We start from the raw sequence: 24256 nt of genomic DNA, 5'->3' as shown, positions 1-24256 counted from the left end.
CCAGCCCTTTAGTTCCACGAATGAGGAAACTGACAGATTGAGTGATTTGCCCGGGTACAGGGCCAGAGCTCACCTGCAGCCTCCAAAGAGTGCTTCTGTCTCAGGCTGGCCGAGTCTCTTCTTTATGCAACAGGCACTCACTGAGAACCCACTGTGTGCCAGACTCCACCCTGGATGTTGTGCAAACAGCAGTGAATGAAACAGCCAATAGCTCTTCCTCCACCAAGCTTACATTCTCTTCCATTCTAATGAGGAGAAATCCATCCAGGGCATGGAGAGTGTAAATCGTGTTTCTTTATTTAATCTTCAGAAACATCACACAGGGAAGATTCCTGGGAGGCACAGATTCACTCTTCAGTCTGATGGCCTGGTGGGAGGAGATGCCAACAAGTTTGGTGTTTGCTGTGGGTCTATTTGAAGCCTTGTGTGATTTCAGGACTGAGTCACACAGTCACTGTGGGCTCTGAGCAGAGCTGGGTCATCTCAGAATGTCCCTCACCTCAGGAAAGAGGTCATACATATGGCTGGCTCAGGGGTGCCCAATTTAAGGCAGCAATAAAACCTATTTGGGGTTTCCAGCCAGAGGCCCAGAATCCTCATCCCACTTCCTGAATCCTGACATTTCAACATGGAAAAGGCCTTCAGGCTTTCAGCCCAACTCCCCTTTACAGATGGGGGACTTAAGCCAAGAGATGACAGGGGCCTTGTCCACAGTCACAGGGCCAGTTATTGATGGAATCAAAGCTAGAGTCCAGGTCCGGATCGAGGCAGGCTCCTTCCTTCCCCAGCATTTGTTAAGACACTGTCTTCATAGAAGAACCTGGTGCATCACAGGTGCTAAATAAAAGCTCCTCAGACAGAACCATGGATCAGGGAGCCGGGATTTCTTTTTTCATCCATTTCCCAAAGGTTCAGAATACACCTCACATTCAGACACTAAAACCCACTGGTGGTTGGAAAACTTCCTCCAAACATAAGCTCTATCCTTCCATATTGAGATTCCACGTCAGGACATAGAACTGCTCCACTCTTTAACAGCTGCAGAATACTCCAATTTATGGAAATACCAAAATTTATTTCACAGCATCCTGTTAATGGATATGTAAGTTGTTCCCAGACTTGAGCTACTAACAATCCTGCAGTGGATGGCTTTGTACATGTATCACCCTACTCAGGTGGGAGACACCCACTGGAAGTGACATTGCTAAGTTAGAGGGTGTGTGTGTTTTCATATATGAGAATATTGTCTAATTTCCCTCCTAGATGGTGTAGCAACAGGGCTTCCCACAACCCTTGAACATAGATGTGGAAGTGGCTTTATCCTGATTGTGCAGATAATATAGGCAAAGACACTGAAGTTTCCAGATGGTGCCTCCCCAGCCCAGGCAATCACAGCCAGAAAGTAGCTCAGGTGTGACTCAGATCTGCTAATTCCTAATAGGGTGCTCACCCCTCTTTGCCATGCTCTTAGCCTAAATGATGCCCTGGATGACAAAGGAGGGAGGCAGGGAAGGGGGCCAGGGAGCTGCAGTTGTGCCAGAGTCTCCTTATAACCAGCGCTATGAGGGAGGAGCCATTTGTTGCCTCCTTTAAAGATGAGGACACTGAGGCTCAGAGAGGAGACCTGAGTGGTGAGCAGGTCAGGGAGCCAAGGTTTCCTCCCCACCAGCCTGACTCACGGCCCTTGTCTCTGCAGTACTCACTCAGCTCTGGTTTTTCAAGTGTGGAGAAGTGCTCCAACCTTCTCTTTCCAAACTCTGGCATTGTTCAGTTCTATAGCAAAAAGCATTAAGAACAAAACCGAGGCTGGATGCAGTGGCTCACGCCTGTAATCCCAGCACTTCGGGAGGCCATGGCCGGTGGATCACCTGAGGTCAGGAGTTTGAGACCGCCTGACCAACATGGAGAAACCCCGTCTTTACTAAAAGTACAAAATTAGCCAGGCATGGTGGCACGTGCCTGTAATCCCAGCTACTGGGGAGGCTGAGGCAGGAGAATTGCTTGAACCTGGAAGGTGGAGGTTGCAGTGAGCTGAGATCGCAGCATTGCACTCCTGCCTGGGCAACAAGAGTGAAACTCTGTCAGTCAAACAAACAAACAAACAAGCAGACAAATAAAATGAAAAAAAAAAAAAAAGCCCTGAAGGGGTAGGAGGGGCTGGCTTTACACTCCTTTCAGAAAGGTCCTGCATGTGTCTCATATATCAAGCTTGTTCCTAAAGGACAGGTCTCAGCACACATGAAGCATTTAGGACTCTACCCCCGTGTTACGCTGTTTCTCCTTCACTGAGCAGCATCTACGGAGCAGAGTCGGGCCTCCTGCAGCCCAGCAGAGCACGTGCCCACCCCTTGTTGGTGCTAAGGACCAAGGATGAGGAGATGACGTATTTCCTATGGGGTGCATCGGGCCCATAGGAGCAAGTTTCCATGCTCCCCTCGGGCTGTCAGGAGCCCACAGTGTTTTATGGCTACAGGGTATCTGGGCCTGGACACCCAGGAGGGAGGCTTCTCACTAGAATTGCATGAAGTCAAGAATCTCGAAGGCATAATTAAGAGTGCGGTCAGTGTTGGGGCTCAAGAATTCAGGGCACTTGCTCTGTTGATGGACAGGAGTGCTTGGTGGGACACAGGAGGTGACCACTGGGACACATGGAGGACAAGGAGGCAGTGCCTTCATTTCTCTCAGCCTCAGTTTCCTCATCTGTAAAATGGTGATCATCACGACTCCTTTAGGAGAGGGGATAGGATTTGAGGTTCTCTCTGTAAATCACCTAGCACATTCTAAGCATCCCCAAATTGAGATGCTATTTCAAGGTTGTGTAATCTTAGGCCAGGCTTGCCTTCCCTTGAGTCCTCGGTTTCTCCATCTGTGTGATGCTGATAATCATGGCCCCCACTCTAGGTTCTGCGAGGATTGGAGAGGATGTGCACAGAGCCCCTAATGGTGGTAGTGTTCAGGTGATTACTGAACTTCCACAGAACAGTGGTTAGGACAGCATGGGCAGGATCTCAACTGCCTGGACCACTTCCCGGCTCTGTCACTTTCTAGCTTTGCGACCTGGGACAAGGCAACCACCACCGTGGGCCTTGGTGTCCTCGCCTGTTGATGATAACACTAACATCACAGACTGGGGGCAGAGCTGAAGGAGTTAAATCATGTAACATGCTCAGAGCAGCACCTGGAGTGCAGTAAATGTTCCCTAAATGTGAACTGTGTGATGCTGAAGCCATGACACTTCAGATGGGTCAGTGCTCCTCCAGGCCTCAAGGATATATGGGGTTTGGGGTGGAGTCTGGTAGCTTTCAATCCTGGCCGCCCATTAGAATCACCTGGGAAATTCTGACAAAAATGTTTACAAACCTGGACTCAGGATCCACCCTAAAAATGCCAATTTAATTGGTCTGACATGGGCCTGGATATCTGAACTCTTCAAGACTCCAGAAGATTCTCATATGCAGTCCCTTGGCAAAGGTCGTGCCCCCTGGGGTTGGGGCTTTGAGAACAACTTTTCTGGGGGTGGGTGCTTCAGAAAAAAATGTGGTGGAAACATCTCAGGAGGCTTCAGTGCCCTGGCTAGGACCCTCCCACAGTACAGGCCTCAGGACCCAAGATAGAGTTTCCTGATAAAGCCCTGCTCAGATCCAGCCTCAGTGCTAGAGGACTTTCCATTGTGAAAACATTTGTATCTAAAAAAGCACTGAAATCCCAGTACTCCTCAGCCCCAAAAGCCTCCCTGCCTCAAAACACCAAGATGTCACAGCAGGGCAGGGCCAAGATGGCTGACTAGAAGCAGTAGTAATCCGAGGCTCCCATGGAAAAGAACCATAAAAGTGAGCAAATCCCGCAACACTAACCAAAGTATCCAGGTTCTGACATTAGAATTGACTAGGCAGCTGGCGAGACCCACGGAGAGGAAGAGCAGTGTGGTGCAGCGGCCCACCTGAGAGCTGTGGGGCAGGGAAGCCCCCATCCCCCAGTCAAGGGAGGCGGTGAGTGAGCGTGCTACCTAGCCTGTGAAACCGAGCTTTATCCACAGAGCTGTGCAACCTACAGATGGGAAGATCCCACTCGTGGGCCCACGCCACTGGGGCCTAGGGTCCCAACCACAGAGCCATGCAGATTCTCAACAGTCATTTAGCTAGAATCTCCTTAAGGCTGCCGAGATCCCAGGGTAAGGGGCCGCCAGGACCACAGCTGTGGTTGCCTGCTGTCTAAGTCGGCTGAGCTCCTCGGGGGATGGGCGGCAGCCAGCACTGGGACTGATCATTGCTTAACACACTAAGTTCCCAGGGCAAGGGAAAAGTGGCAGCCATCTCTATAGCTCCAGGCCACGCTTTTCCCCTACTGGCGCCAGGAAGGTTGGATGGCCTGTTTCCAAGAAGTATCCCCCACAGCCCAACACATCAGCTGTGGCAGACTGTGGCCCGAGTGCCTCTTCAGGACAGACCCATCCCTCCTCACTGGGTGGGGCCTCCTTGCAGGAACTCCAGCAACTCCAGACCGGGTCTCAGGGACAGAACTCTGATCTCCCTGGGCCTGAGCCCCTATGGGGAGGGGTGGCAGCAGTCTTAGTCTGGCAGACTTAGTTTTTCCTCCTGCTAGTTCGGAGAAATCTGGGCAGCCCAGATAAGTGGGTTACCCCCCACTGAAGCACACCCACTCCACCAAGGGACAGTCAAAGTGCTTCGTTAAATGGGTCCTGATCCCCGTGCCAGGATCAAATTCACACATAACAATATTAAGCTTAAATGTAAATGGGCTAAATGCCCCAATTAAAAGACACAGACAGGCAAATTGGATCAAGAGTCAAGCCCCATTGGTGTGTGGTATTTAGGAGACTCATCTCACATGCAAAGACACACATAGGCTCAAAATAAAGGGATGGAGGAAAATTTACCAGGCAAATGGAAAGCAAAAAAAGGCGGGGGTTGTAATCCTACTCCCGGACAAAAGAAACTTTAAACCAACAAAGATCGAAAAAGATAAAGAAGGGCATTACATAATGGTAAAGGGATCATTTCAACTAACTATCCTAAATATATGTGCCCCCAATACAGGAGCACCCAGATTCATAAAACGAGTTCTGAGAGACTTACAAAAAGGCTTAGACTCCCACACAATAATAGTGGGAGACTTTAACACCCTATTGTCAATATTAGACAGACCAATGAGACAAAAACTTAATAATGATATTCAGGGCTTGAACTCAGCTCTGGATCAAGTGGACCTAATAAACACCTACAGATCTCTCCACCCCAAATCAACAGAAAATACATTCTTCTCAGTGCCACAAGGCACTTATTCTAAAATCAACCACATAATTGGAAGTAAAGCACACCTCAGCAAATGCAAAAGAATGGATATCATAGCAGACAGTTTATCAGACCACAGTTCAATCAAATTGGAATTCAGAATTAAGAAACTCACTCAAAACCACACAACTACGTGGAAATTGAACAGCCTGCTCCTGAATGACTCCTGGGTAAATAATGAAATTAAGGCAGAAATTAAGAAGTTATTTGAAACCAATGAGAACAAAGAGAAAACATATGAGAATCTCTGGGACACAGCTAAAGCAGTGTTTAGAGGGAAATTTATAGCACTAAATGCCCATATCAGAGAGCTAGAAAGATCTGAAATCAACACCCTAATATCACAATTAAAAGAACTAGAGAAGCAAGAGCAAAGAAATCCAAAAGCTAGCAGAAGACAAGAAATGACTAAGATCAGAGCCAAACTGAAGGAGTTAGAGACACAAAAAACCCTTCAAAAAAGTCAATGAATCCAGGAGCTGGTTTTTTGAAGAAATTAACAAATAGACCACTAGCTAGACTAATAAAGAAGAAAAGAGAGAAGAATCAAATAGACACATTAAAAAAAGATGAAGGGGATATCACTGCTGACTCCATGGAAACACAAACTACCATCAGAAAATACCATGAACACCTCTATGCAAATAAACTAGAAAATCTAGAAGAAATGGATAAATTCCTGGACACATACACCCTCCCAAGACTAAATCAAGAAGTAGAATCCCTGAATAGACCAATAACAAGTTTTGAAATTGAGGCAGTAATTAAAAGCCTACCAACCAAAAAAAGCCCAGGACCAGACAGATTCACAGCCGAATTCTACCAGAGGTACAAAGAGGAGATGGAACCATTCCTTTTGAAACTATTCCAAATACTAGAAAAAGAGGGACACCTCCCTGACTCATTTTATGAGGCCAGCATCATCCTAATACCAAAGCCTGGCAGAGACACAACAAATAACTAAAACATCAGGCCAGTATCCCTGATAAGCATCGATGTGAAAATCCTCAATAAAATACCGGCAAACTGAATCCCACAGCACATCAAAAAGTTTATCCACCACAATCAAGTTGGCTTCATCCCTGGGATGCAAGGCTGGTTCAACATATGCAAATCAGTAAACGTAATCCATTACATAAACGGAACCAATGACAAAAACCACATGATTATCTTAATAGATGCAGAAAAGGCCTTCAATACAATTCAACATTGCTTCATGCTAAAAACTCTCAATAAACTAGGTATTGATGGAACATATCTCAAAATAAAAAGAACTACTTATGACAAACCCACAACCAATATCATAATGAATGTGCAAGAGCTGGAAACATTCCCCTTGAAAACCAGCACAAGACAAGGATGTCCCCTCTCACCATTTCTATTCAACATAGTATTGGAAGTTCTGGCCAGAGCAATCAAGCAAGAGAAGGAAATAAGGAGTATTCAAATAGGAAGAGAGGAAGTCAAATTGTCTTTGTTTGCAGATGACATGATCCTATATTTAGAATGCCCCATCATTTCAGCCCAAAACTCCTTAAGCTGATAAGCAACTTCAGCAAAGTCTCAGGATACAAAATCAATGTGCAAAAATCACAAGCATTCCTATACACCAACAACAGACAAGCAAAGAGCCAAATCATGAATGAACTCCCATTCACAATTGGTACTAAGATAATAAAATACCTAGGAATACAACTTACAAGGGATTTGAAGGACCTCTTCAAGGAGAACTACAAACAACTGCTTCAAGGAAATAAGAGAGGACACAAAACAAATGGAAAAGCATTCCATGCTCATGGATAGGAAGGATGAATATCATGAAAATGGTCATACTGCCCAAAGTAATTTATAGATTCAATGCTATTCCCATCAAATTACCATTGACATTCTTCACAGAATTAGAAGAAACTACATTAAATTGTATATTGTACCAAAAAAAGAAGCCAGTATAGCCAAGACAATCCTAAGCAAAAAGAACAAAATTGCAGGCATCATGCTACCTGACTTCAAACTATATTACAAGGCTACAGTAACCAAAACAGCATGGTACTGGTACCAAAACAGACATATAGATCAATGGAATAGAGCAGAGACCTCGGAAATAACACTGTACATTTACAACCATCTGATCTTCAACAAACCTGAGAAAAACAAGCAATGGGGAAAGGATTCCCTATTTAATAAATGGGGCTGGGAAAACTGGCTAGCCATATACAGAAAACTGAAACTGGACTCCTTCCTTACACCTTATACAAAAATTAACTCAAGATGGATTAAAGACTTAAATGTAAAACCCAAAACCATAAAAACCCTAGAAGAAAACCTAGGCAATACCATTCAGGCATAGGCATGGGCAAAGACTTCATGACAAAAATGCCAAAAGCAATTGCAACAAAAGCGAAAGTTGACAAATGGGATCTAATTAAACTAAAGAGATTCTGCACAGGAATAGAAACTATCATCAGAGTGAACAAGCAACCTACAGAATGGGAGAAAATTTTTGCAATCTACCCATCTGACAAAGATATAGTATCCAGAATCTACAAGGAATGTAAACAAATTCACAAGAAAAACAAACAAACAGCCCCATCAAAAAGTATGCAAAGGATTTGAACAGACACTTCTCAAAAGAAGACATTTATGTGGCCAACAAATATATGAAAAAAAAAACTCAACATCACCGATCATTAGAGAAATGAAAATCAAACCCACAATGAGATACCACCTCATGCCGGTCAGAATGGTGATTATTAAAAAGTTAGGAAACAATAGATGCTGGTGAGGCTGTGGAGAAATAGGAACGCTTTTACATTCTTGGTGGGAATGTAAACTAGTTCAACGATTGTGGAAGACAATGTGGTGATTCCTCAAGGATCTAGAACCAGAGATACCATCATTACTGGGTATGTACCCAAAGGAATATTACTCATTCTACTATAAAGACACATGCACATATATGTTTATTGCAACACTATTTACAATAGCAAAGACATGAAACCAACCTGAACGCACATCAGTGATAGACTGGACAAAGAAAATGTGGTACATATACACCATGCAATACTATGCAGCTATAAAAAAGAATGAGTTCATGTTCTTTGCAGGGTCATGGGTGAAGCTGGAAACCATCATCCTCAGCAAACTAACACAGGGACAGAAAACCAAACACCACATGTTCTCACTCATAAGTGGGAGTTGAACAATGCGAACACATGGACACAGGGAGGGGAACAACACACACCGGGGCCAATCAGGGGTTGGGGGATGAGGGGAGGGAGAGCCTTAGGACAAATAGCTAATGCATGCAGGGCTTAAAATCTAGATGTTGGGTTGATAGGTGCAGCAAACCCCCATGAAACACATACACCTACGTAACAAACCTACACATTCTGCACTTGTATCCCAGAACTTAAAGTAAAATAATAATAATGAAAAGATGTCACAGAGGACTCTGTTCCCTCCTCCTTCCAAAATGCTTCCAGCTCTACCTATGATCTTGTTTTTTGAAAGCCAATTGTCCAGACTTGGTGGTTTTGCTTCTATTATCATTTGAGTTTTTCGTGAGCTACAGGGAGCAGGATTTGAGCCTTTTCTTGGTGTTTCTGCTCCTCTATGTTCTGCTGCCTAAAGAATAATGTGTAGATTCAGAAGCAGTAATGACCAAACCTCTTGATAACAGCCACAGGGCTCATTTATTAAGCACCTGCTACATACCAGGCTCTGTGCTTGCATTCACCCTCCCTCATCTTACCAGTGTGGGATTTTTATCCACTTTTGGCCCTTTGCCAGCTGGGGTCCCCTCAGACCTTGGTCCTATAAGGGACTCACACGAGGACCCCCTCGAGGCAATGAAGGGAGGATTAAAGAGCTGAGAGGTACAGAGGGAGCAGCCAGCTCCTGAGAAGCCCTCAACAAATGGGAAATGATTGCAGACTCTCAGCCCTCTAGAGATGCCCAATGCTGCTGGTGTCTTGATGACCTGACTTCTTCAAGTGACACCCTTCTTACTGTGCCCATAAACTGTTTGCATGTGGTTGGGAGCAAGTTAATATTTACAAATGCAAGTATGCCTAACACATGTTTCCTGGTGACTGCTATAGGAGGTGCAGGGTAATAATTAGCAATCTGGAGACACGTTTAGGACTCATCTACAGGGAGAAACTATCCTCATTTTTCTGATTCTCCAGTTTGTGTGCTTTCAGGACCCAGGATAGATTTCTGCCTGTTGGGGTGGCCTGGATCTTTGTCTCTTGTAATGGATTAATGATGAAGAAATCACCCACCTTTGGCTTTCTTAGTACTCAGTGATCATTGTTTTTGACCCCAAACTGGCCCAACTGAAGACCTAGATTCCAAGAAACCTTCCCTCTTTTCAAATTTGGGACTTGTCACAGATTAGACCTGCTAACTAAAAAAAATAATGATTGATAGGAAGGCCAAAGGAAATAGCATTTATTTGTGAATTAAAGAGTTGCAATTTGGGAACCCTGAGTCATGGCAGCCCTGAATAGTGGCCCATAGGGCAATGCAGGAAAGGCTTTTTACAGGGGACTTTCATAAAAGGTTGTTTTTGAAAACAGTTCATTGGCTGGCAGAAATGCTAAACTGCAAACTCGTATTCTTTGGTTACTTAATTAGGACACTCCAGGATGAGAGTGATCAAAATCCCATGTACCTTGACTTCAGTGCGTTGTTATCCAGGTCTACAGCAACATCCTGTGGCTTGACCTTCAGCAGGTGTGAGTGCAATGCTCTTACAAATGCTTGACTCCATGTTAAAGTTTTAGCCTTAACTACTTCATTTTCTTTCAAAAACTCTACTGGAATATTATGAAAAGAATGAAAAATATGAAATAAATTCATAAATACACAAAGAGACAGCTCTGGGTGTATATAAAGTCTAGGTTAAAGACAGATCTGTGTTTATTTTTATGAAGCATCTTCTGACTGATCAAAAGCAAAACTTCTTCCATTGCCTCATTTAATCCTTGTTGCACCCCTGGGAAGGAAAAATGCTGCTGTCCCATTTTGCAGATGAGGAGCTGGGTATGCCAGGCCACCCCTCTCATGGGCTGAACAGCCTGGTTGCAGTTCTCACGGTGGTGCCATTTTGCCATTGTTCCTCACTTTGACTTCTGTAAACACCGTCTCTGAGGTTGGTGAGCTCTCCGGGGGAAACAGGGTAGGACCAGTTAATACACAAAGGGAGACCAATCAGTAACTTTGTTGCTGTGCCCAGGTTGGTGGAAGTCACCCTGTGTGGAGAGGAAGACTTTGAACTCAGGCCTGGACCTCCCTCTGGGACCTTCCCCTACACTGTCTGACCTGGGGCTGGTCCTCACCTCTTCCAACCTTTGTACCCTGCTATGTAAAATGAGAATAAGAACACCATCCTCTCCACATTATTAGAAGAATTAAAATTAACGTATCTGAAGGTTCTTAACAGTGTCACACACTCATTATTAGTGATCATCATCTCAGTCATGTCTCTTGTTTATCGATGCTCCTTTTGTAGCCAAACCCTCTGCCCCAGTGGTATCGGGCCCTGCGGCGAGGGCCACACCTGAGCACACAGTGAGCTTCACCTGCAAGTCCCACGGCTTCTCCCCCAGAGACATCACCCTGAAATGGTTCAAAAATGGGAACGAGCTCTCAGACTTCCAGACCAACGTGGACCCCGCAGGACAGAGTGTGTCCTACAGCATCCGCAGCACAGCCAGGGTGGTTCTGGCCCCCTGGGACGTTCGCTCTCAGGTCACGTGTGAGGTGGCCCACGTCACCTTGCAGGGGGACCCTCTTCGTGGGACTGCCAACTTGTCTGAGGCCATCCGAGGTAGAGGACCCTCACACCCAGCCCAAGCCCACATCTGGCTGCCATACCCACTCCCCTCTCCCCAGGCTATTGCTCCAGAGCTTGAATGGCCTGGAATCTATTCCCTAATTGTGCTGCCCACCTCCCATACACCTAGGTGTGCTGGTCACTTACTACCATTTTATTGGCAGCAGTCATGGGACCAAGGGGACCAGTGACTTTGGCACTTGGTCATGTGCCAAGCTCTCCACTAGAGAGCTTCATTTTTCTCACCAAGAACAACTACTATTAGTGAGCACCTACTATGAGCCAAGCCCCTACGTCTTTGGTAGTTGCACTGATTTTGTTACAGTTATGACATTCCAACTGCATGCCAGGGGTTGTACTTGTAGATTTCACTCAATCTTACCCTAGTAGGAGCTATCAGTTCTATGGCACCTACTGTGTGCCAGGCATTGTGCTTTGTAATTTCACTCATATGCAAAGAGCACCCTCAATGTCTGAGCACGTGCTGCCTGCCTAGCACTGTCCTGGTGATGCCCTCACCGTGGTGGTGGGAGCTAAGTTATGGAGCCCTCTCTGTGATCTGTCTGTGCCACAAGGTCAGAGCTTCTGCCCTGTCCTGTTTCAGTTCCACCCACCTTGGAGGTTACTCAACAGCCCATGAGGGCAGGGAACCAGGTAAACATCACCTACCAGGTGAGGAATTTCTACCCCCAGAATCTACAGTTGACCTGGCTGGAGAATGGAAACGTGTGCCGGACAGAAACGGCCTCGACCCTTACAGAGAACAAGGATGGTACCTACAACTGGACAAGCTGGCTCCTGGTGGACACATCTGACCAAAGGGATGATGTGGTCCTCACTTGCCAGGTGAAGCATGATGGACAGCTGGCGGTCAACAAAAGCCTTGTCCTGGAGGTCTCAGCCCACCAGAAGGACCAGAGCTCAGATGCCACCCATGGTGAGGTTATTCAAAATTTTTAAATTTTGTCTCTTTCTTTCATGTTAAAAGTAATATCCACGCTTGTTATAAAATAAGCTAGAAGTCTATAAATACAAAGTAAAATTTTAATGTCAGCTCCATCCCCCCAAATCCCACATACCAAGAGTCACCACTAGTAAGAATTTGATGCACAAGTTAATAGAACTTTTGACATAAATATATATTTAAGAAGCAAAGAGGGAGGCAGGGGGAACCATCTTTTCATAGAGTCCTTTGCCTTCCCTTATTCCTTGAGAGTTGTTACGCCCCTGTTTCTCATCAGCCCACCCTCGTGCTCCCTACTTTTTGTAACTTCTGCTTTGTTTCTGTTTCATCCTAAACTTTTCCATCCACATTTATGACCTCATCCCAGTACACCCTGACATCTACTGTGTATATTTCAGAAAGACAAATGTAGTTTAAAACGGTACCAGGCCTGCAGGTGACCATGAATGGTCACAGAACAGACCTCTTCTGTGTCCTGATGGTGATATTTGAGCAACAATAATTACAACCTCCTCTGCAAATTTACTAAGTGCAAATTTCCATTCATCTATGATCTCTGTTTTTGCTTCAATCACCCGGTGAGTCTGGAGTTTTAAAGAAGGGGAAACCAGGACTTGGGAAGTCATGGGGGATGTTGTTGAAGACCTCTTGCCTTTAGATCAGGTGATTGGTTCAAACTAATTAAAGTAAATCTGGGTCCCTGAGGACAAGGTCAGTATCAGCCTAAAATGCAAATTTGTGCTAGTTAGAGAAACATTCCTCTTCTGCTGGGCATTATCCCATGGACCTGAAGTTGGCCTGTATTCCCCTCTCTATGACCAAAATATGTCTTACTTCCCTCTTACGTAATACCAGGAGGGGTCTTAACTCCACGAGACTTTTCAGAGGCCCAGGTTCCTCCCACATACCTTATGGTGTTAGTCTTATCTGCTGGGTCAGTGCTAAGTCATAGATTTGTCCATGTCCCTGCCTGCTGGAAGAGTAAATATAGGAAATGGAGGGCAAACAATGTCTTCTATAATCAGAGATGTATGGAAGGTGTGTGATCACGTCCACAGCTAACTCAGTCATGCGTGTACACTCATTTGTAAATGGAATCCATAGTTGGGTGATCTTATGACTAAAGACAGGTTTATCATTATTATAGTTATATATAATATATATAATATTATAATATATAATATATTATGTTATTTCAAATTATTAATCACTGAATTTCATAAAATTATTAAAACAATTCCCTCATATCATCTAAAATGGAGTATACATGCAAATTTTCCTCAAATTCCTATTATGACTATTTTTCTGTGCACTAAATTTGGATTTAATTCATCTTTAAATGCTTTGCAGTATTTTTCTCTGAAACACTTGGGTCTCAAGAATTTTGAGGGGTGTTTTAAAATGATGAATTCAATTTCCTCAATAGTTTAGTGTTACTCATACTACTCATTTCATATTGGGTGAGTTCCGGTAAGCGGTGCTTTTTGAAGAAGTTTGTGTCCATTTTATCTAAGTTGTCATATTTTTGTGTGTAGAATTGTTCATAATATCTCCTTATTATCTTTTTGGTGTCTGAAGGGTCTATGGTGATATCCCCTGTTTCAACCTGATATTGAAAATATGCCGGCCGGGCGCGGTGGCTCAAGCCTGTAATCCCAGCACTTTGGGAGGCCGAGGCGGGCGGATCACGAGGCCAGGAGATCGAGACCATCCTGGCTAACACGGTGAAACCCCGTCTGTATTAAGAATACAAGAAAATTAGCCAGGCGAGGTGGCGGGCGCCTGTAGTCCCAGCTACTCAGGAGGCTGAGGCAGGAGAATGGTGTGAACCCGGGGGGACGCAGCTTGCAGTGAGCCGAGATTGTGCCACTGCACTCCAGTCTGGGGCACAGAGCAAGACTCCGTCTCAAAAAAAAAAAAAGAAAATATGCCATTTCTGTTTTCTTCTTCATCAGCCTTGCTATATTTTTTTTCCCCCATTTTATTGATCTTTTCAAAGGACCACTTTTTTCAGTGAGTTTTTTAAATTGTTTTTCTGTTTTCAGTTTATTAATTTTTTGCACTCTTCTTTGTATTAATTCCTGTCTCCTGCTTGCTTTGAGTTTATTTTGTTCTACTTTTTCTAGTTTCTTGAAGTGGTGATTTAATTGACTTGAGGCTTTTGCTCTTTTCTATGTCATTCCTTTGCCTCTGTTTATGGCTGGGCTGGTATTGGGGGGTGGGTTCCAGGTGCCTGGCTGCAGGGCTGTCCCTCTGTCCTGAGGCCCCTAGTCAGTCTCCCTTCTTCCTCTCCCACCTTGGAATTTCTCCTATTCCTGTTCCTTGTGATGTTTCTAAGGTTCGTAGTTTTACTTCTCAGGGAGGTAAAACTGCACCATCAAGACTGGATTGCATTTGCTTTTTAGTTATTCATCCACACTGGCTTGGAGCAGGACCAGGGCTGCCATTTTTGGGTGCCTTCGGTTTGCCAGATGTAGCATCTTTGCTCAGGTACTAAGGCTGGAAATGCATTTTAAGTTGTCTAGGCTGGCAGGTAAAGTGCAAGATGCCTTGTGATTACGTAAGTGCTGCACCATTGGTGTGAGAGCCTGGTGACAGACTGTGCACTAGGGTTAGGTGAGTGTTTTGACTCACAGTCATTTTGCAGTTTGGCCTTCTATCTTCAAGTAATACTGAGAACAGGGCTGTGCAGAAGTTACTATTTTGTTTTCATTTTTTATTTTGATTTGGGGAGGATATTTTGTAGAAATAAGTAACTATGCTGCTGCAATTGTACCTGGCAGCTCCTACATCAGCTGAAGATCTTTAAGTGCTTTGACCCAAATGTCCATTCCCACATCTCAGGGTCCCACAACTTCCCCATTAGGACCCTACCCCAGCATAGCAACCGTTGAAGCTGAGATTCATCCTCCTCTGTGATTCTGCTACTCTTTTAATGATGTCCAGAGCCCAACCCTCTGTTCTTTCTGCCATGTAGTCACAAGAGATAAGAAAGTACAGTGCTGCCAAGAAGTCCTCTTGCTTTCACAGTGAACCTTAACTCATAATCAATCACTCTTAGCTTCTCAGCATCTTTCCCCCAAAAAATTGATGCCCAGTGATAGCCATCAAACAACTTAGTCCTTATGACTACCATTTCCCAATGTGTTTCAAAAGCCTGATGCCAAGGAATTTCCTGCCTGTGGTTACACCATCCCAGTTTACTGCCAGTGAAAGTTTTATCGACTGCATCACAGCCACAAGCCATGGTGCCTAGCCCCACTCACTGCCAGCCCTGGGGTCCTCATTACGAGCTGATGAGTATACAGGTTTCAAACTTATATTTTAGAGTCTGTTTTCCAGACCACTTACCAAGGTCAGTTTCTCTGTAAGGCAGACTAGAGATGGATACAGGAATGCAGGAAGCTTCCTGAGGAGCTGTAGGGTCAACATGCCTCAGGAAATGGGGAGGCAGGACTGTAGGAGGAGGGAGGTGCTGAGCTACAGTGCAAGTAGGACAAAGACCCAGCTGCTCCTGGGGAGATCGGAGAGCTGAGAGGGTTTTTAATTGAGGAGAGAGGCGTGGCCCTCCTATTTTCAATTCAGCCAATCTTTCTTGTGGGCTGTCCCTTAGAAGGAGGAGTGAACTTGGGCAGTGCAGCTCTCAAGGGAGAAGTCCCAGAGAGCCACCCAGCCGAGAACTGCTGGCCTCTAACACTCCAGCAGCCAAAGATGCTGAGATTTCCATTTCTTCCTTAAGGACCCACCAGCACCATTTTATTTATTTAAAATACACTGTAATATTTTTAATGGCCCAAACTGCTCGTGTTAAAAATGTTGATTTTAAAAGCCCGAACTGCTCTTGTTAAAAATGTTTATTTTAAAGCCCAAACTGCTCATGTTAAAAATGCAGAGTCCAAACAGGTGCTTCCCTGTGACTGAGTGTGGCCAACTAACAGAAAGATTTCAGATGACACCTGCACTGGAGTTGAGGTGGCCTAGGTGACGTCTGAGGCCCTCCCAAGCATGAGACCCATTTCCATGACTCACCAGGGTGTTTTCTAGCCAGATGGTTTCATTATGTCCAGCACTCCACGGCTCCTCCAGGTTCTGAGAACACAGAGTCCTCCCCTTACTTCTGGGGCTAAACAGGGAACCTGCAACTCTCATTGTGAAGCCATCCTCAAGCCACCTGCCTACGCTTTTACAGTCATTAAAATTTCCCTGGGAAGTTGGACTTGTTTTGTTCCAAAGGATACGGTCTCATGGATCATCCTAAGGAACACTAGTGATGAGCTTCTTTAGGTTTGAATGCAAGTAACCTTGTGACCCTCCCTAAAATCCATGGGCCTCAGTTTCCCTATCAGAACAGAATGATAATCCCTGCTCCCACAGGCTTGTGAGGGTCAAGTAAGGAACCCAGTTGCCACATGTATGAATACCTGAGTACACGCTCCCTCCACCTCTTCCCTCCAGGAGAATAAGCTGGCAACCCGGGACAGGATGAGTGAGAATGGGGAGCCTCTTTCTGTGGCTTCTGCCTTGTGCTGGAGTGAGGATAGCCAGGGCAGGATGCAAGTTCAAAGGTGGGGCATAGATGGGCCCAGGCAGCCTCAGATGGAGGCGGAGGCCCCTACAAGGGCCTCCCAAGTGGCCTCTCTCATAGCTCCTCCTCTTCCCTGATTTCCAGGCCCGGCATCATCTCTTACTGTGCTGCTCCTCATAGCTGTCCTCCTGGGCCCCATCTACATCCCCTGGAAGCAGAAGACCTGACTGTAAGTACAAGGAAGGGAGGACCGACCAAGGGCTATTCCATAAGGGCAAGGCCAACAGGGAGGCCCAGCCCACATGCCATGCAGCATCAGGGTCCATGGAGTTAAGCTCCCTCCGCACCCTGGGAAGTCTTGGGGAACCCTCTAAGAGGCTCCCAATCCCCAGAAATTATGTGAATGGTATACGATGTGGGATGCTTGAAACGTGTTCAAAGGTGTCCACAGTGCCCTGGGAGTTTCATGGAGGCAGTGATGAGTGGGTGGTTCCTTCCAGGCTATCTGTAGATTATTTGAATGCTGGGACTCGATGGGGTCAGAGGAATCCACATTGTAGACCAATGTTGAGAAGCCCGGATGAGAAGCTCTGAAGGCTATTTGTGCTCTGACCCTCTGGGTGTCTGAGTGGAAGGAATATGGGAAAGGGCATCAGGACTCGGCAGGATGGCTGAGCACACAGAGTTCTATCTCAGGTCTGCCTGTCCACCAGTGACAGGCATTGCAGGAGACCAGCCCCAGGAACGTAACAGACTCTCAGGAAACATTTCTTGAATGATGAGCAGATGACTAAATGTGGATGTGTTTTCCCACAGCTCCTTCCTTCCTCCCCTGCCACGTGGGACCCTCATCTCTGCTGCCTCCTTCCTTTCTTGAGAGGCTCAGCTTGAGAGAATGAGTCAGTGAGAAGCTTCTCTAGACTTGGCTCCAAACGCCTCCCCTCCCAAGACATCTGCCTGCCCACAGGCTCCTGTTGCTCCTTCACACAGACCTTGATGCCCCAGAGCAGGGTCTTCATTCATGGTCCTGAGCAGGGGCCATGGGACTGGGCTCTGGGCACTGACTTATGACACCTCCCTAGAATGTGAGAAACACGCCATGTCTAAACACACCAGGACTCCTCCCATCCATCGCCTTGGGACTGGCCATAAACCACAGACTCTCTCCAGGCTTTCAAGAGTTATCCTGTCTTCCAGATTCCTGACTACCCCAACTCCCCAGCCTTGTTGAGGTTCTCTATCGCCTCTTGAATACAAATGCACTCCCAAAGTGGTTTTAAGAAAATAAAAAGATTCTCCTTCCTCTTTGTCTAAGGGTCCTACTCCTCACACTCAGAAACAAAGAATCTCTCCCTGCTCTCTCTGTGATGGGAACACTAGTTCTAGCATCCTGCAGGCTTCCCAGCCCTGCTGCTCATGGCAGAAATGCTGCCACAGTCCAAAAGCCTCCTTGACTCCTGGAGTCCTCCTTGATGTCTCTTTACACCCCATATTCAATTCTGCCTTCAAAATACTTATGACCACTCATGAGACGGTAAGTGTTTAAAAACGGACTCTCTTAAATGAAAAAAAAAAAAAAAAAACTGATTTGTTGTGCTTGACAATTTCTGTGGTGTAATCACCCCCAACATGGCCAGTTTCAAGCTACTAGAAGTTTAACAACTGGATTGCAAAATTCCTGAAATTTAACAGTTGGCTTTCAGGGGTCAGTCCAAGCTTGCTGCAGGACAACACTGAGTTCCATCCCTAACCTGAACACTTCTCACCTCCGCCACCCCTCCCTGTCCTGGTCAGCATCCTCTCTTCCGGGAACACTTCTGTAGCCTCTGTTGGCTTTCATTTTTCAGCTACAGTGATTTTTGGAAAAGTCAAATTGTTGCTTCTTCCCCAACACAGCTGCATGACTCCCTTCATCCCTCCTTCAGGCCTCTGCTTAAGGTCACTTTATTAAAGGCACCTTTTGCAAACCACCCTGTACATAGTATCAATTCTCCCGTCTACCCCGACATTTTAATTTCTCTTATCCTGATTAATTTTTATTTAGCATTTATTACCATAAGCATTATACCGAATACAGGCAGCCCTAACTTTTCATGGCAGAGCAGGATTGCAAGAATGACTGTGAAACCAGAAACCCAGGAAAGCAATCTCCACATCCAATCAGAACAACAGTGATCATTTTGTGACCTTTACAATCTTTTGTCAAAATATCGGAAACTCTCATACTGTCAGTTACAAATGTAGAAGGCAATAAAAAATAATAAATGAATATTTATTAGTACACCGTAATTCCAAACATTGGAAACATCGAGCGTTCAAGTATTTTATTTCTTTGTAAAAATGTTTCAAGGGTAGTTGAAAGAGTGCTTACCTCCTTCTTGTACACTTCTGATATGGAGCAAACATCCTTTCTACCTGGGTGTTTTATCACCTTCCTCTCTAAGTTTGGATTTGTTTCTAGCACCTTAGCATTTGCATTTTCAGTGTGGTGAAATCTCTGCAAAAGTTCCTTTCACGTGAAGATTTTTGCTGTTGTCACATCCTCAGGGACACCTTCACCCTATTTGTCAGCACCCCATCCCATATCTGTTAAATTCACCTTCTCTAAGTCCTGGGGGCTGCCTATCTGAAGCTTCTCAAACACTACCAGGATCTACGTTGCCTCCACCAGCTATTTATGCCTCTATAACGCCACCGACATTCAATTTGAACCTTACCTCCAGCATTTTCACTGCTCATTTATTCACTGTATTTTCACTGTGGTTGTCCAATCTGTCTTTCAATTATTTGTTTCCCAAAAATGTCACACGGGCTCATCACCAGTTACATGGGGTTGCAGTCTTGTGTGAGCCTGTGCCCCTGGCCTGTGGACTTCACAAGTGCCTCTCAGTTTTTCCCCCTATGGTGAGACAGGATGGCTAGAGGGGACTGGAGTTGGTTGCTCGCCTTCCCAAGGTAGGTTAGGCTCTGATCAAATTCCAGCAGATTAGGCTCTGGTAAAAATAGTTTCTCCTGAGAGCTGGGCTTGGTAAGAAGAAAGAACGCTCTGGTGTATTTCAAAATGGTTCACTTTCCCCTCCCCACCCCACAGGAAGCATAAGTGAATATTTCTGTCATATTCACTCTGAGTACCTAATCAAGCTCCTGGAGGTAAAACTCACAACAGTGTTGGAGTTCCCTGTGACTGGGTCCTCCTGGAATCTGTTTCTTAGACTGGCCCACGCCAAGTCTCTAGCAATTCTTCAATTACAGTGCAGGTTTTCCTACCCTGGCACTGGTTCCCATGGAGGTTTTGGCTTCAGGAAGTTGTAATTTTCTATATCGTTTTGTCTAACTTCCAATGTTGGAGACAGTGGTCTGTTCTGTGACCTCATTTCTCTGACAGACCTAAGAAGAGTTGTTATTTCTTATAACAAGAGTTGTTATTTCTTACATCATCTTGTTACTTGATGTTGGCTCTAGGGAATTTTTGCAGGGGTCATCCAGGAGTTTTGCTTCCATCCTTAAAGGCTACTACAATAACAAGACCTCAAACTTTCCACACCCAGAATTTCAGTCTCTGAAGATCCAAACTCAGTCCTTAGCTACACGGCCCCATGGATCAGGGCTGTCCAATGAGGAAGGGCCAAGGGAACCCTGGCATGAAGGGAGTGCCTCTGGGACAGAGAGCAGGCCCAGGGCAGTCAAACTGTCTCCACTACTGTCCAAGGTTCCCAGGCGTGGGAACCCCAAAGTGGATATCAGCAACTTCCCAGGGGTGGCAACTGTGCCTGCTTCCTCTTTTACTATGAGACTGTGCCAGTCTCGTGGCCTTTTCCTTCCACGGCAAATTCCCTCCTCAGATGTCATGGCAGGTGGGGCTTCTCCTTTCCTGCAGGGCTTAGAGGCTGGGGTCTCCCCATGATAAAACTTTGAACACAGCAGGCAATGGCCATAGCTGTCTTCCAGCCCACCTGGACAACTCTTGCCTCTTTATGCTATTGGGACTCACAGGTGAGTGCAGCCTGTTCTACAAAGGTGTATTTATATGTAATGTCTCCTCACCCTCTCAGCCCATCTCACCCGTTTTTATAGATTTCCATTTGGGAACATTTTCTTCTCTCCCATCCCAGCAGGAGACAAGATTTGGAGCACCTTTTCCATGAGCATCTGTGCAGACTCTTACTAGGATGTGCCTTTCCCTAGTCATAGTGATTTTCTGAGGCCATGCTTGTACCGTAACCCTGGTGCTAGTAATGACTTCGTGATTATAGGACTGGACACATGACCCACACTCATCATGTGGTGGTACTTGCATACCCCCCAGCCATTGGCCAGGGTTGTTGCAACTGCATCATAAATCCTCTAGGACAGAGAGTCTGTTTTTTAAAGGTATTACCAAAACACCACCTAATAACTATAACATCTAACTTTTGGAGGACAGTCAGCAATTACTAAGGAATTTGCATATGTTAATCCATTTTATCACCATAGCAAACCTCTGAAGTTGATATGATTATTATTTCCATTTTATATTTGAGAGAACTCAAGAAGCAGAGATGTTAAACAGGTTCCCTTAGGTCACACAGCTAGAACTGATAGAACTAAATTCAAACCTAGAAGTTCTGATTCCTAAGCCCACAAGCTTAACCTTTGCTCTTCTCAAACATCCACCGACTCGTCACTTGTCCCACAGCCTTATCTCATTATCTGCACCTTGTGTCATGACTGCAGGGCTAAACTTGACAGAAAGAGAATTTTAGTTTATGGTTCCCCAGGCTCCTGGTTTTCTCAAAAATTCAGGCTGTATCTGTACTGCACAAAGTCAACCTAAATTTGAAATTCAATTCTCCACATGATTTCCACAACATTTTTCACTCAAATTGTATCCGTGCATCTAATAGATCTTCAGTGAAGGATTGGAGTTCACAGGAAGTCATCTTCCTGCTTTAAGTAGAGATTCTGCCAAAGTATGGAAACTATTCTATCAATATTTGAGTCATATATTTCAAATGATAATTTTTGAAGGCATAATATTTTATGACTCATCTTTCAGGTTAGTTGTTACTTTCATAAAAGGAAACATTTCTCTTTCAACCATTTGTGCTTTTTACCTTAAACTATACTTCTTAAGATAGTATTTCTATTGCAACATTTTCAAACTATTTTGTGTTATAGCTTTTGCCATTGCTATATTTATACCTATTGTCATTAGTTTGTTTTTTAAAATTTTTTATTATACTTTAAGTTCTAGGGTACATGTGCACAACGTGCAGGTTTGTTACATATGTATACATGTGCCATGTTGGTGTGCTGCACCCATTAACTCGTCATTAGGTATATCTCCTAATACTATCCCTCTCCCCTCCCCCTACCCCATGACAGGCCCTGGTGTGTGATGTTCCCCTTCCTGTGTCCAATTGTTCTCATTGTTCAATTCCCACCTATGAGTGAGAACATGCGGTGTTTGGTTTTCTGTTCTTGCGATAGTTTGCTGAGAATGATGGTTTCCAGTTGTATCCATATCCCTACAAAGGGCATGAACTCATCCTTTTTTATGGTTGCATAGTATTCCATGGTGTATATGTACCACATTTTCTTAATCCAATCTGTCACTGATGGACATTTGGGTTGGTTCCAAGTCTTTGCAATTGTAATTAGTGCCGCAATAAACATACGTGTGCATGTGCCTTTATAGCAGTATGATTTATAATCCTTTTGGTATATACCCAGTAATGGGATGGCTGGGTCAAATGGTATTTCTAGTTCTAGATCCTTGAGGAATCGCCACACTGTTTTCCACAATGGCTGAACTAGTTTACAGTCCCACCAACAGTGTAAAAGTGTTCCTATTTCTCCACATCCTCTCCAGCACCTGTTGTTTCCTGACTTCTTAATGATCACCATTCTCTCCCTTCAAAGGAACACAGCTCCTTGCCAGCAACGGAACAAAGCTGGACGGAGAATGACTTTGACGTGCTGAGAGAAGAAGGTTCCAGATGATCAAACTTCTCCGAGCTAAAGGAGGAAGTTTGAACTGTTAAAAGTGAAGGCCATGGAGTGTGACAACCTGTGTTCTAGTTCTAAAAGCTGGGTGATGTTGAACAAATTTATTATTGCCTGCGTGCCTCAAGTTTCCTCACCTGTAAAAAAAGGTTAATGGTAGTGCTAATTTCCTGGGGCCAGACTGATGAATTAATAAGGTAACTGACATAAAATGCTTGGCACAGTATCTGGAGCACAGGACATCTACAATAAACACAGCAGCTACTACCCTTCATGTCATCTAGAGACTAGTTTATTGTTTTAAAGTGTAATTTGGCATCGATTAACATGATTCTATCATTTTTATGTTCATTTCTGTGACTGTGGAGAAGGAGGTGATGATTTCACCCATTGTGCATCTGCCACATTGAAACAGAAATTTGGGTGGAAATGTGATGACTTTTACGATTTCATTTGACAATTACTCATGATAGGTGAAGGATTACAAGCTCAGCATGGGAAAGAGAGGTTTCCAGACAGGTCTTTCTTAGTCATAGATGATGCAGGAGAAACCATTTCTCCTACCAAGGAAGTTTTTCTGAAGCACAAGCATATCAAGAAAGCAGTGAACTCTTCCTGTACACAAATGTAATTATAGCCACAATTTTTTGGTTATAATTAAATATGAATCAAGCCTTCTGTATGGTTTATATTACTCTTACCACATCACTACAAAGTGCATGTTATAACTTCCATTTACATGTAATTAAGTTAGGGCTTAGAGAAGTCAAGTGTCTTGCTGAAAGTCACGCAGTCGGAGATTGTAAGAAAAGGAATTCATCTACCGATTGACAAAAAGCAGGGTGAAGAGGATCCAGAGGGAGTGATTGATCTCAGAGTGTCAGAGGTAGACCAAGTATACCATATAAGCTGGGTCCCAGAAGTCCTGGGAAGCTGAGAGAAGGCCACTAGTGGGAAACTCAGCATGCAGGAGGACTGCATTTAAAAGCAATATTTGAGTTCCCTCTTCACCTGGCACCATGCGTATCAATAATAACCTACTGAATCTCAGGGATGTATAGTCATTATCTCTTTTGATGTTCACCAGAACATGGCAGGGATACTTATTATCCCAAGGTTAGAAGGCAAAACTGAACCTAGGTAGGCCCAGTAACTTCCCCAACTCCTTAACACATCTTCTTAGCCAGGGTATTTATTCTCCCGCCCTCCTCAGTTCCCATCTGAACACAGTGATGAATGGAATAGGAGTTCTGTGTGCAGAGCAAAGAGTATTGAAATTGATGTGACTGCCCCAGGAATCTGCCCTCCATATTCTCCCCCATAATAAGCTTATACCCTCTCCATAACCCATAATCCCCACCTCACCCCACAAAACAGATCCTTATTACCCTAAGCCCACTTCCTCTCCTGGAAGAAGTCAGGAAGTAATTCCTTCTTCTGGAGGCAGGCACATGAAAGTGCTAAGGTCCACATGAAACTAAACTGGGGCAAAGTTTTGCCAGTTATATTGATAAACGTTTGGAGTAGGGAACCATTTCAAGAGCAGACCTGATTCCTCTCCAACATTGAGCAGGTCCTGTCATCCCTCCTCCTGTCCCCAAATGAGTAGCATGTGGTTGAGGCTGGTGCAG

General features: G+C 44.7%; 1 protein-coding gene and 1 long non-coding RNA gene across 7 annotated transcripts in view; one reads left to right on the top strand and one right to left on the bottom strand.

The window, feature by feature from the left end:
• The window catches only part of SIRPG (signal regulatory protein gamma), a 58396-nt gene that overhangs the window by 9157 nt on the left and 24983 nt on the right, over positions 1-24256 (top strand). The window contains exons 3-6 of one of the 6 annotated variants that reach the window (XM_025399261.1): positions 10828-11145; positions 11756-12088; positions 16785-16869; positions 17457-17943. The exons of 1 other annotated variant lie outside the window; for it this stretch is intronic. In XM_025399261.1, the coding sequence (XP_025255046.1) occupies positions 10828-11145; positions 11756-12088; positions 16785-16867 (734 nt within the window). In that variant the 3' untranslated portion in view covers positions 16868-16869; positions 17457-17943. Of the gene's footprint in view, positions 1-10827; positions 11146-11755; positions 12089-16784; positions 16870-17456; positions 17944-24256 lie in introns of those variants that run through there. 4 more of the 6 variants (XM_025399260.1, XM_025399262.1, XM_025399259.1 and 1 more) reach the window with 4 other exon arrangements.
• LOC112632985 lies at positions 274-13235 on the bottom strand. The gene is made up of 3 exons (XR_003121467.1): positions 13024-13235; positions 9988-10132; positions 274-2726 (listed from the first exon to the last, which is right to left on the bottom strand). It is a non-coding gene; the product is annotated as an uncharacterized LOC112632985 (long non-coding RNA).

Source organism: Theropithecus gelada, chromosome 10 (assembly GCF_003255815.1).
Source record: "Theropithecus gelada isolate Dixy chromosome 10, Tgel_1.0, whole genome shotgun sequence".
Classification (NCBI taxonomy): Eukaryota; Metazoa; Chordata; class Mammalia; order Primates; family Cercopithecidae; genus Theropithecus; species Theropithecus gelada.
This window is presented reverse-complemented; position numbering and strand designations above follow the sequence as displayed.